We start from the raw sequence: 13,201 nt of genomic DNA on the forward strand, positions 1-13,201 counted from the left end.
AGTTGGCGGTAAAGGTCAGAAACTACTACTTCCGGGTTACAGTAAGACTCGTATAAGCGAAGTACTGGCTCCCTAAACGTCTGTTTACTCACCAGACATCAATATCGAAAGCAGCTGAATGTTAAAAACCTACGGAATATAGTTAGGACTTCGCAGGAGGTTACGTTTTGGTACATTATTTTATCTGGCGGTAGCCCGTTTGATGTTGTTGCTATGGTGATGGGACTTAATAGCGAGGCTAAAGGAAGACAATCAACCGTCTGTTGAACAACAATCAACAAATATAATCGTACCTTTACAGAAATCAGACATGGTAAGTGGGAGAGTATGTGTTCCAGTCTTTAGATATTAGTAATAAAGGACTGAAGTTGAACTGGTATGATCATGAATGTTTGTTGGGGTTTGGGCGAAAGTCGTTTGATTTTTAACAATGTGTTGTTGTTGTTGTTGTTGTTGTTGATATTTTCACTGAAAGAAACTCAAGTCACATAAACCACTGAAATTAAATGTGTTGTGTGCACTAAATATAAATACCATATGTACATTCTCATGAATACATCTCATGTAAACTGTAATAGAGCTATGTATTAAGTCATAGCCAAGATTTCGTGTCCACTGGCTCTTTAAATCCCAGTTAAATGAAGACGAATTCATAATAAGTTACAAAGCAAAACAGTTTTAGCAACTAAATTGTAAACTAATTTTCACCGGTCTTGGCGGTCTGAATGCGCTCATTTAATATGCCACTAGATGTCAGTATTTGACTCCTTAATGTTCTTCGAGAAACAAAAAAAGTTTTCAAAAGAAAGCTCAGGCTTTGTTTCACTGACTGAATGTAGTTTTGGCAAATTTCTGTAATCTGTTTTCTAACTTGATTTAAAATCTAGCTGGCTGGCTTCAGGCTCTACAACAACAAACTGAAGATGGAGGATGCCATTTTCCACTGAAATTAATTGAAATTATAGATCCAGTTCAGCCAGAAGCTTTAATGTCATTAAGTTTAATAATATGCATTTAAAGTGTCATTAGCTCAACAATCTAAACCTTGTTATTCTGTGGGTAACAGGATACTTTCACCATCATCTTCTTGCTCTGTTGTACTCCTACGCTGTGTTTATTTTCCAATTCCCTTTCTGTCTCCTTAAGTAGTGTACATTGATCCATCTCCATGCAGACAGCATGAAATGTTTGCAGTGATAGCATAGGGCAACAGCAGGTGTCTGAGAAAGTCTTCGCTTCCAGAAGGTCTCTAAGAGGAAAGCCCTATTTTTCAGAGTGTTAGAGGTGGCAGATAAGCCCAGTTATTTCCAGTTCAATCTGGCCGGGATCATTAACCAGGAGGCTGTGATTTTTTTTTTAATTTTTTTTTTGGAATGTTCATTTAGAGACCCCTCATAGCTCATTGATTTATACCTTCATTTCATTCAAATTAAAACAAGACAAAAAAAAGTTACAGAGATGAGCTGTACCGCACTGTAAAAAAATAAAAAAAAGATTTTAGTAAAAAAAAATATTGTTGTCTTGCTTTTCAATACAAATGTCTAAACACTATTAAATTAAGATACAATTACTTGAGAAGCAAATTGACTTATATTGACTTAAATTGGCCTGATGGATATTAAGTTTTGTTTTCTGAAAAAAAAATTCAAAATGTAAGTTTATGCTTGCATCAAAAGTAGGTTTATGATTAAAATTAAAAAAATATATGTCAGTGGGTTAAGAAAAATAAACTTAATTTTATTTTTTAAACTTATTTTTCTTACCCCATTTATATTTTTTCTTGTTTTAAGCATAAACTTTCTTTTGATGCAAGCATTAACTCACATTTTGATTTTTTTTTTTTTTCCAGAAAACAAGACTTAATATCTTTCAGGTCAATTTAAGTCAATATAAGTCAATTTGTCTTAATATTAAATTTTTCCAAACAACATTTTACAAGAAAAAGTAAAAACCTTAAGTTTTTTTCTTTAAAGAAAATGTAACTTGATAAAAAAAAAAAAAAACATACAGTAATAGAAAAATAAAGACAAACATCGTAAGTAACATTTTTACTATGCAAATTGTTTGTTTACTGCTGCTTTGTGTTTCGGCAGTCTTCACATTTATTGCTGACTGGTGGGAAGGTCTCAAGGATGTGATAATAACTACAGGTGTCAGTACAGCACCTGGAACTTTTAGCTTTGACACAAGACTTCATCGTAGAAATCCTAATGGGACACTAATAGAGCCTCCAGATATGATGTATAGCTTTTCAGAGCTGTGCCTCAGCATATTTGTACAAAGAAGGCAGTTCATTGTCAATATTATCTCTGTCACAGCTGACTGAGGGGTAAAAATAGCCTGTGTTTGGGGGAAGAGGCCCTGTTAAATTTAAGATGGCTCAATTACATTAAAGGGACTCTCACTGGGTCTTTGATGAACGAGAAAGCATTTGTGTTATGTTACAGATACACTAATCTACCTGTTATTAAATTAGTTAGGATAATATGATGCCATATTTGGGCTCAGGGTTGACATGTTGCCTCTATGAATAAGCCAGCACATGTCCTGGAGGATGGATGGCATAGAGGCTTGGAATGCAACATAATTAAAGCACTGCCTACTGTTGATGATTATCTGCCAGTTATTATGAATATTCATAAGTCTTTTGAGTATATTTGCTTGACTTTTGATTTCCACTAAACAATAAAAAATGATCCGATAATTTCTCTGATGATTATTACATGGGCTCAGTTATGTGCCCCTGAATCACAGCCTGCTCTGTGCATTTCACCCACAAGGTGGCAATCTGCATGGGCAGAGATCACACCAACATGATCACGCTCCATGTTTTGTTCAAGGGCACCTCTGAGTCTGTGTCAAGGTGATATCAGATTTAAATTCTTTTTAAAATACTCATGGAATCTTGGCCGTGACTAATATTTATTTTTATGCACGTGGCAATATCCTCATGGTCCTGCTTTAGAGCAATGTTAACATTTTTTTTTTTAGCAATTACAGTGCCTACAGTGAATATTTAATTAAATATTTATCACATTCATTTGTATTCAAAGCAGTATTTTTGTCTTTACCAGTTTTCAATATATACAAACAATTATCCACACATTATGATATATTATAATTGTTGTGTAATTCTAATCTTATATGCACTATTCTATGTTGTTATTTTGTTTTGCAAATGTGACTGGAATCACTGGATACGGAAAACGAATTGTTCCATTACTACTGAAGACAGCTGATGTAGTTTTTTACTTTATCACTTAGGACATTGTATTTAATTCTAGAATTTAATTTCAATTAATTTAATGTATTATTTGTTTAGTTTTTAATGGCTTGTTTTATTTTGCGAACATGGCTGGATATGACAAAGTATTTCAAGTATTTTGAAGTATTAAGTAGTTTTAAGTATTTCGTTATTATGGTATAGAGCTTTTATTGCTTGTCACTTTTTTGACTTTGTATAGGGTTAGGACATTGTGTTAGACGATTTGGTTATTTTGTTTTGTATTTTTTTATTTTAGTAGTAAAAATAGAATGGGGCGTTCTAAAAACTCCTGAAACAAGATCTCCCCAGGCCCCATGAGTAGGCTATAGCGTTAAAGACACTTCCTTATCACAGGGCCACACACAACATTTCCAGGTTGGCCCTCTTATGATGACTCTATGAATTTAAAATATATTATCTGGAATCTATTGATCTTTTGATAGTTTCTTGATTTGTGCAGCCTTAAATGTTTGCACGAGTGTGTAGTGCAGTAGCTCCAGCAGCTGGATGACGGCTCCTGATTTGCAGCGGAGCTCCCTGGTTCAGGGTCTGAACCTCTGACTCCGCTTGTTAACAGGCCCAGCTGTCCGTCTGTCCTGAGGAACAGAGTGCGGCTGTTGTGACTCCCTGTTCAAGCATGAGGGTCAGATCACTGACATTCCCCTGCCGTGCCTGGTTTGATTGTGTGTTTTGTTGTGTGTGTTGTGTTATGCACAGGATGAGCGCTTTGCCTTTCTGGCTGAGTGGTATGACCCCAGTGCTGCTCTCCTGCGACGATACCAGCTGCTCTACTACCCTAAAGATGGCTCCGTGGAGATGGTGCGTTCCTATACTCCGATTTCAGACTCTGACTTCTTTTGCTATGTTTGAGATTTGTCACCATTCACATGCATGCTTCTCTTTTTACATGCATGCTTCTCTTACATAGTTTGATATGAAGAACCAGCGAACCTTCCTACGGAGGACCAAGTTTGATGAGATTCATCCAGAGGATCTGTTTGTTGGCAACCGAGTCAACATCTTTTCCCGTCAGCTGAACCTCATAGGTTACGGGGATCAGTACACTGCCAGCAAACTGGGCAGTAAGAAGGAGAGGTACTTTTTAAATTTTAAGGCCACTTTCCAAACCTGCATGACTTTCTTCTGCAGAACACAAAAAAGATACTTTGATGGATGTCACATGGATTTCTGTTTTCTGGCCAAAAGAAAAAAACAGTGAGATATATTAATGTTTCACAGACGAATGGTGGCCATACAGGTTTGGATCATCATGAGGTGGAGGAAATTATGACAGAATCCCTTTATCCCTTTAAAAGAATAGTTCTCTCACACACACACACACAAAATAAATTGTTAAAAGTAATCAATATGACTTAAGCACAATCTTACAGATGCATCCAAATCTTCTTAAGTCATGCAATAGGTGTGTGTAACAAAAGGCCTACATTATTTCATCATTTACTGATAATCCTCCCTTCTAGTAAGCTGTTAAGGGAATTTTTCACCCTCAGGTGGTTCCAAACTTAAGTTCTATGTGCTTCTTTCTTCTGTTAAACACAAAATAAGATATTTTGATGATTGTTGATAACCAAACAGTTGCTGGTAGCCATCGACTTCTTGATAAAATATCTTTGAGCTTCTCACACATTGAGTTGAACTGAAAAAGAATAAGATCAGTCTAAAAATCACTGAGCAATGATAACTGATTTAATGAGTCAATGCTTCCTTTTCATCTCTTACATCAATCGCATTCACACTGTTTCCTACTGCTCTTCCCCTCTTTTGAAATCCATGGTGACATGCCATGAATATAAATTTGGGAAACATTACAGAGGGACAGACTAGTATGTTTATCAACCAGCTTTGTGTGTGCATCTTTGTCTTGCATTTTAAATAGGCCTATCTCTCAAAAAAATCTTCATGCTATAAAATGATATGAAATAAGAAATATAGGTTTTCAAAATCCAATATATGCGCACACACACACTCAGCCACTCTCTCACTAAAACAAATTACTCTAAACATTTTCCATTTTAGATTATATAAGTTACAATTTATATCTACTTTAGTTAACTCCTGGCACATTTTTCTTACTTTCCGATTTGCTTTTTATGCTCATGTCTTGTGTCTTATTCAGGACTTTGGCTATGATTAAGCCGGATGCTGTCACAAAAGTTGGCGACATTGTTCAGATGATTTATGATGCCAACCTTATTGTCACCAAAGCCAAAATGACCAAACTTACATGGTAAGCCATTTCTTTTTTAATAAACAGAATTATTAAGAAATAAAGATATTGGCAGCAGCCCTTCAGCAAAATCTAAGTAGGTACAAAGAAAAGGAGGCCTCTGGAATTCTTGCTTAAGGCAGTTTATCCCTAATTATGCTAATGAGGTATTTCAGTAACCCAGCCAAGAGTGATTTCTCAGAACTTGTGATGGGGGGATTTGACAGTAACTTTTTTCAGAAAAAAAAATGTGTGTGTGTGTGTGTGTGTGTATATATATATATATATATATATAATATTTATAATATTTATAAAACAGCAAAAATCATGTGCACTGCTTGCTATATACATTAACTTGAACATCACTGGGATACACTTGTTCTTCTCGGAGCCTCTAACCATTTTTAGCACACACAGATTAAATCCGGAATGAAAGATAAAAATGTTGCACGCTCTGTTCTGTATTGTGAAACAATTTACAATGTAATACTTGCAAAGAGCACAGCATCTCCTTAGTAGCTGCCTTTGCAGAGTACCAGGAATGAATATTATTCACAGCACAATGCAGCAATTATTAACTGAGGTAGTGAGAAAGGGAGAGCATTAGAGAGAAGAGGCCGTGTTTAAAGTTGCATTTGCAGACATCATTTCTTTGGCCTGTTTTGTAAAGGTCAGTGTATGGTTTGTAAAAAAATTGGTAATATGGCCACTGGCAGACTTAAAGTTAAAGATCTGGTCTGTTAACACAAAGACAGTGTGTTCAGTAGCAGGGAGAAGGGACCAAGAACTGGAGAGTTACTGAAGTCACAGTTTTCCTCAAGTAAATTTGTGCCCTTGGGCAAATCTGCTCCGCTGGATTTGACCTCCAGATTAAAAGAGTTGTTAAAAGTAAATCTGAGGACATTTTAAAATGGCTTAGTGACCTTGTGTGTTCATAACTACAGATGTGGCTGATTAAAAAGCACCATAAGCAGAACAGGGAGCTTTGAAATTCAATATTAAGTTAAAATTTTTAGACAAGGCTAAAATGAGCTTAATGTAGTTTTGTTAAAAACTGTTAGGTAAAATTATAACTTAATAAACTCTGTACATTAGTAGTTATTATTTTAATTCATTTGCTATGTACATATCATAACAAATATATAAATGTAATAATATGGAAAAAGAAAGCCCATGCCAGCGTTATTTTAATATTATTTATATAGTACTATTGAATAGTATTTATTAAATATTAAACTGAAAATTAGTTTTTATTTAATATTTTGTATTTAGTAAATAAAATGTTTAGTTTATTTGTATTTGTTACTGTATTGATATTATTTATATATATATATATATATATATATATATATATATATATATATATATATATATATATATATATATATGTATGTATGTGTGTATGTATGTGTGTATGTGTATATATATATATATATATATATATATATATATATATATATATATATATATATATATATATATACACACACACATACACACATATATGTATGTATTAACATTTCACAGTAATTAAAGGTTTATGTAGTTGGTAGAAAAAATGATCCAATACGGCGACAGTGAATTTGAAGTATACATTTTTGTCTATATGTCACTTTACATGTGGTTTAGTGCCACTTTTGGAAAATGGAAAATGCTGAGGGTTAATCTTTCCTTTTCCTCTTGAAAAATGCTGACACGGAGAGTTTCTCTGTGTTGTTTTAGCCTGGTCAGGTTTTGCTGCTTTAACCTTTCCTCAAAGTAGCAAACAGCTGTTCATTGACAGAGCCAGTCCTTGTCAGAGAATGTGGAAGTTGGGTTAAGCATATAATGTCATTTCTTGGACTAGTTGACACGTCATCAATTTAATAAAAGTTAGAATTAAAAATAAAAAAGGTACAGTAGACCCCCGTTTTCGTATTTGTATTTCACTATATGTTTCAGCTGGGAGAAGGCGGGGTTTGGAGATCACTTATTAAACCTGTGTACTTTTATGGCTTTCTTACAGGAAGCAGGCAGCGGACTTTTACATGGAACATCAGGCAAAGTCTTTTTTCAAGTGAGTCTTTCCTGAGTCAATGATTGACTTATATGTAGTGGTTGCTTTTGAAGGAGACTCTTGACACCTGAACCAACACTGAGACTGTCACAGTGACTTTGGCATGACTTTGCATGACACTGCTTGTTTTGAATCACAAATTCAATTATAAACACCACAGCAAAATATTGCTAAAGCCAGTTGTCTTCTTCAACGACAGTAATTTGGTGCAGTTTGTGAGCTCCGGTCCCGTGATTGCTATGGAGCTGATGGGAGATGAGGCAGTGTCTACCTGGAGGAAAGTTCTAGGCCCGACTGATTCTGGTGTGGCACAAAAAGATGCAGCAAACAGTCTCCGGGGCCAGTTTGGTACCGATGGCACTAAGAATGCAGGACATGGGTCAGACTCATTGGCATCTGCTGCACGGGTAACAAAAAAACAAATGTCAATAGCAGTTAATCAAGCCCACAATGTTCAGTTGATCTGATTTTTCCCAGTGATATGCTAATAAAGTCAAAGGAAATGACTGGTGATGTGTTTTTAATTACAACCATATAGGAGCTGGAGTTCTTCTTCCCTTCTACTACTGGTCACGGTCCCGCCAACACAGCCATGTACTCCGACTGCACCTGCTGTATCATTAAACCTCATGCCATCTCAGAAGGTAAACCCACACACACACAGACGATATGCTCATCATGTCTAATCGGGCATCTTTGAAATAACCTATTATAGATGAGATAGATATAACAGTTAATTATTTGCTATCTAATGTGCTGTTAGTAGTGTATTATTAACCCATCTCTGTTTATAAGTGCACATTATCATCAGAAGGACTATGACACTCCTGGTATGTATATGTTCTCTATTATAGATCAGTGGTCATACCCCATCATTCCTGTCCCAGTTACTCACTCAGGCTATATTCTTTTAAAAGCTGGTCCAGGAGTTCTGCTAATTCTGATCCAAAACCTAGCCATGCAGCATGAGTGGTTCTAGTGCCTTTAGACCATATCATCTTGTTGCACATCATACATGAACGCAGCACATATTTGCTTTAGCCTCCATATTAACAGGTAACTGCTTTCAGATTGCGCGGGTAAGCAGCTTGGTGACGCATGACAGAAGTGTAGGTGCAGCTGCCAGGGTTCCAACATTCTGGAAATATTAGAGACATTTAAAACCAGACCTGGAAAAGTCATGAAAGTTTCTAAAATAATTATAATATTTTCAAGTTATGGCTGTAAGATGTGACCCTGTACCACAAAACCGCAAAAGTCGCTGTGGTATGTTTGTAGCAATAGCCAAAAATACATTGTGTGGGTCAAAATTATTGATTTTTATTTTATGCCAAAAATCATTAGGATATTAAGTAAAGATCATGGTTCATGAAGATATTTGGTAAATTTCCTACTGTAGATATATTAAAAGTTAATTTTTGACTAGTAATTTGCATTGCTAAGAAGTTCATTTGGACAGCTTTAAAGGCAATTTTTTCAATATTTAGATTTTTTTTTTTTTTTGTCCTATTCTTACAAACCATATATCAATTGAAAGCTTATTTATTCGTGATGTATACATCTGAATTTCGAAAAATTGACCATTTTGTGGTCCATGGTCATAAATGTGTTTATACTATATTTTGGCCTATATATTATCCATCTGGGAATGTAGAGTGCCACACTTGCTCAGAAACCATTGTAATGACTGTTTTGTTGTGGTCTGTCGCTGCAGAGCAAATTACTCTTCTGTCAATGACAGGCATACAACCAAACCATTCTTTTCAGTAAATCTGACTGTTTATATTCTGTGCTTTGAAGTTTAAGTTATGTTCAGTGTAGATGTTAATGGTCATTTGTATTTAAAAGTAGTCTTTTTAAGTCCTTAAGTAAATTAGACCAGACCAACAGAGAATTACTCCTTAAAAAAAAAAAAATTCTTCTCCAAAAAAGCAGTCTTTTCAAAGTGACCCCAAAGGTGTGGATTTGGCGGAAGTGTAAAAAACTATTTAGTTAGCGAAGGTGCTACTTCAGAGTCATTTGGTCCTTTTGTTTATGTAACTGTCTTCTTTCCCTCCTGGCCTAGTGCTGTTTTGCTTGTTATATGTTGATGAGTATAAAACCTCCAAAGCCAGTGCGTATTCATAACCAAGCCTTCACGCCGGATTTGTCCAAATCCGTCTCCTGATCCCTGTTCATGGAGCATGCCGCCAGGGCACTGACCTGTGAAATCTCAAATCCTCTAGATAGGGCTGAGGTAGATATTTCACATAGTGGTCGTGAACCAAACAGGCCCCAAGTTGGTTTTGTGCATTGCTGTGGGCTGACTAACCTGGAGGGAATGTTACACATAAACACAGAGAGCACCAACAACAGTCACATGCACAAAAAATACATGCTTCTCAGTTTTCACACACATTCTCTGTTGATTTTAAGGGTTTCAATCCTTCACTGATCACTTTGAATGTCCTTTTCATGTTGCATGTCTCACAGCGCCATGAAAATAACGTTCAAGAACATTCAGAAATGTCAGATTGTGTTGAAAGCAGAACACTAAATTTTTAATGATCTCTTTTTGTTTCTACCAGCGTCATTTCTCCGATTAGCGTTGCGTCTCTATTAGTCACCAAATTTTCCATCCAATCAAACACCCACACTCATATTCCAGCTACCAACCTCCTGCAGTGTGTCTGCTCTCCAAAAAAAGAGCTGGCAACCAGTGATTTAAAGAGGATTGCAGCCCTTATTACCTTTTCATTGGAGATCTAGAGCCCACCAGGTTTGCAAAAGGAGTAAATAAAAATAGGCAGTTATGAAAGTCCCCGCTGAGAGAGCTGCTACGTGACTGTAATTAGACCGATTATGTGGCAGCCGCTTTGTTTATTTTTTCAGGATAGTCATGTGGCTTGGTACAACATTACTTTTGGATTATAGACTATAATAGCATGTTGTTCACATCCCTCAACTGTATTTTCACTCAAAACTATAGTTTCACTTTGCGTAAGATCGGAGTGTGTCATTTGTATGTTTTACATTTGTCGTCACAGAGCCGTCATCATTAACCCATGTTAATTTTGTCCTGATCCTCAAGAATATTAGCAGCAGGACTGCTACAAACTAAAAACATATACAATATATTGTGCATTTTATTGTTTATTCTACAGTTCAGAAGTTTGGAGGGAAAAGTTCTACAGGTCATTAAGAATATTTTTTAATGTTCTTGAAGTCTTTTATGCTCACAAAGAATGCATTTATTTGACCAAATGTATAATACAAATGGTAATATTATGAAGTATTAATACAATGTAAATATTTTAAGCATTAATTTATAAAAAAAAGAAAAAATTATGTCCTGTGTGACTTTGTTTTGGTATATGTAGCATGCATTGTGACTGCACTGCATACTGTAGCTGTAGGTAAGCTAAAGGTCATGTTTCTGTGAATTGTCTACGCCTGCTGTATACTCCAGCAAGCAGCATGCCGTAATTAATGGGTAATGATTTACTCCAACCTATTGTCCAGGATTAGGGTCATATCACAGAGATGTAGTGCATTTTTTACCTGGCAGCTTTCTCTGTTCATTTAATGATCAACCTAGTATGCGGTGTAAAGTGAGTTTCTCTAGAAAGTTAATGTTGTCATCAAGGTCATGTTACTTTCAGTGTGAAATGGCTTAAACTTTGGACACTGCTCATTAATGTATTCTGAGATTCACGTCATATGGTCCAAAATCCATAATGCTAAAGTTAGTTGTAGCAGGAAGCATCTGTAAAAGTCCAGTTAGATATTCAAAGCAGATTTGACTTCCTTTCAAAACTACTGGCCAAAGGAACTTTAACAATACAAAGATTTAAACATTTTTAAATGTCTTCCAATTAATCCTTTTTTTTTTTTTACTGAAATATTTTAGCTTATAGAAAAGCAGTGTGATTTGTTTTGAACTAGCTCATGACTGGAATAGACAAATGTGTTGCCAGGCAGCTTTGATACCATTGCCTAGTAACAGGGCAGACTGTGTCTGGAAGCTGCTGTCTGAATTGGAACCTCAGGGTCACCAGTGGTGCTGAGGGAGGGTTAGGGTGTGTGAAGATTCTCTAGGGCAGTTACTACAGTGCATGGGGAAATGATCTGTCCTATGGCATTTACGCTCTGTGTGGTACAGCATTAAATATGGAAATGATAAACAGGTTTGTCTGTCCTTGCCCTTTTCAGCTTTTGAAGTACAACTGAAATCTCTTAAATATACGAGAGAGAAAAAACACTGCAAATTTAATTGCTTTGTGTCAGATTTATTTAACAGCATTGCAACTGAATTGTGGGCAAAATTAAAAAAATAAAATTAAAAAATAATATTGCCTGAAACATTCTACATGCACTGATTGATTAAATATAGGTGCTTTGGAAACATAATGCACAGTTTGTTTTGTACTGAAATTGAAACCACAAACCAGTAAATCAGTGCTAATTCCCCGCTGTTCCCTTTATTAATAAAATCTCTCAGCACTCAGTCCAAAGGAGCAGACTTAGAAATTCAGTCCAGTTCAGTTCTTTTCTTTAACCAGGTTAAAACTCATTGAGATTAAAATCTCTTTTACGAGAGTGACCTGGCCAAGAAGGCAGCAACAAATAGTAAAAGTATACAATTATACAATATAACAAAAACATAAAAAGCACACTCAGAAATCACAACAGCAATTTACCAAAGGATAAAACATGTAAGTTGTTAAAAGTAGCTTAAACTCATTAAAGCCCCTTTCACACTGCACGTCGGACCCGCAATATTTCCGGAACATTGCCGGGTCGCCTTCTGTGTGAAAGCAACCACGTCCCGGGATTGATTACCGAATTGAACCCGGGTCGGGGACCTAGTAACATTGCGGGGTTTGACACGGGACGAGCGCTGTGTGAACAAAAGCCAGATCTAATTCAGTGTCGAAGTGATGACGCGCGTTATCGCGCGACTCTTTTACTGGCTGTTTTGAAGGAAGATCAACGTTCGCAATGAAAACATATGTGCAAACTGTAATGAAGCAGAGATCAGTTAGTTCCTCACTTTCCGCGCTGACGCCGAGATCGTTTGCTTGCTTCAGTGAAAGTATAACGTGCCTAATGTTTTCGACTCGTACATTACACGTCACGCGCTGATGTCACGTGTCGTTACGGGATCTTCAAGGGTTGTGTGTGAAAGCACGCACATATGCCGGGTCATCACTGGCAGTGTGAAAGTGCAAAATCTAGCGACCAGGGAACAATTGCAGGAACACTTTACCCCTGTATTTGCCGGAATGGCAGTGTGAAAGGGGCTTTAGAGACGGTAACGTGGTAAGCTTTAGGGTATCCTGTAGGTAATTCCAAGAGGAGGCGGCATTATATGTAAAACCTTTTTTCCCCATCTGTGTGAAATGTGATCTCGTGTTATCTCTCCTTTGAAATCTCCCCTTTACAATCTTGTGAACTGTTTGACGGCCTTTAACTCTGCCTGATCGTATCGGTGAAACAGAAGATTAAAAGTCTTACTTGCCACTTAACTGATGCAGCCAATGCAACATACAGTTGGTTAACTACAGGGACAGTCACCCTAGAGCAAGAGCGGATAGTTGATAGAACAGGATCACATGAGTTCTTGGGTCACTGCTACTTGCTATTGAACTTGAAACCTTTGTGTTAGCATCTA

At 36.4% G+C, this 13,201-nt stretch overlaps 1 protein-coding gene across 1 annotated transcript in view; it reads left to right on the forward strand.

Annotated features, from left to right (window-relative positions):
• Positions 1-55: 55 nt before the first annotated feature.
• Positions 56-13,201, forward strand: part of nme7 (NME/NM23 family member 7) — a 31,271-nt gene continuing 18,125 nt past the window's right edge. Inside the window, exons 1-7 of the mRNA XM_026213729.1 lie at positions 56-313; positions 3,983-4,084; positions 4,194-4,360; positions 5,403-5,513; positions 7,498-7,548; positions 7,748-7,955; positions 8,087-8,192. Coding sequence (XP_026069514.1) covers positions 311-313; positions 3,983-4,084; positions 4,194-4,360; positions 5,403-5,513; positions 7,498-7,548; positions 7,748-7,955; positions 8,087-8,192 — 748 coding nt within the window. The 5' untranslated portion in view covers positions 56-310. The remainder of the gene's footprint in view (positions 314-3,982; positions 4,085-4,193; positions 4,361-5,402; positions 5,514-7,497; positions 7,549-7,747; positions 7,956-8,086; positions 8,193-13,201) is intronic.

Source organism: Carassius auratus, chromosome 31 (assembly GCF_003368295.1).
Source record: "Carassius auratus strain Wakin chromosome 31, ASM336829v1, whole genome shotgun sequence".
NCBI lineage: Eukaryota > Metazoa > Chordata > Actinopteri > Cypriniformes > Cyprinidae > Carassius > Carassius auratus.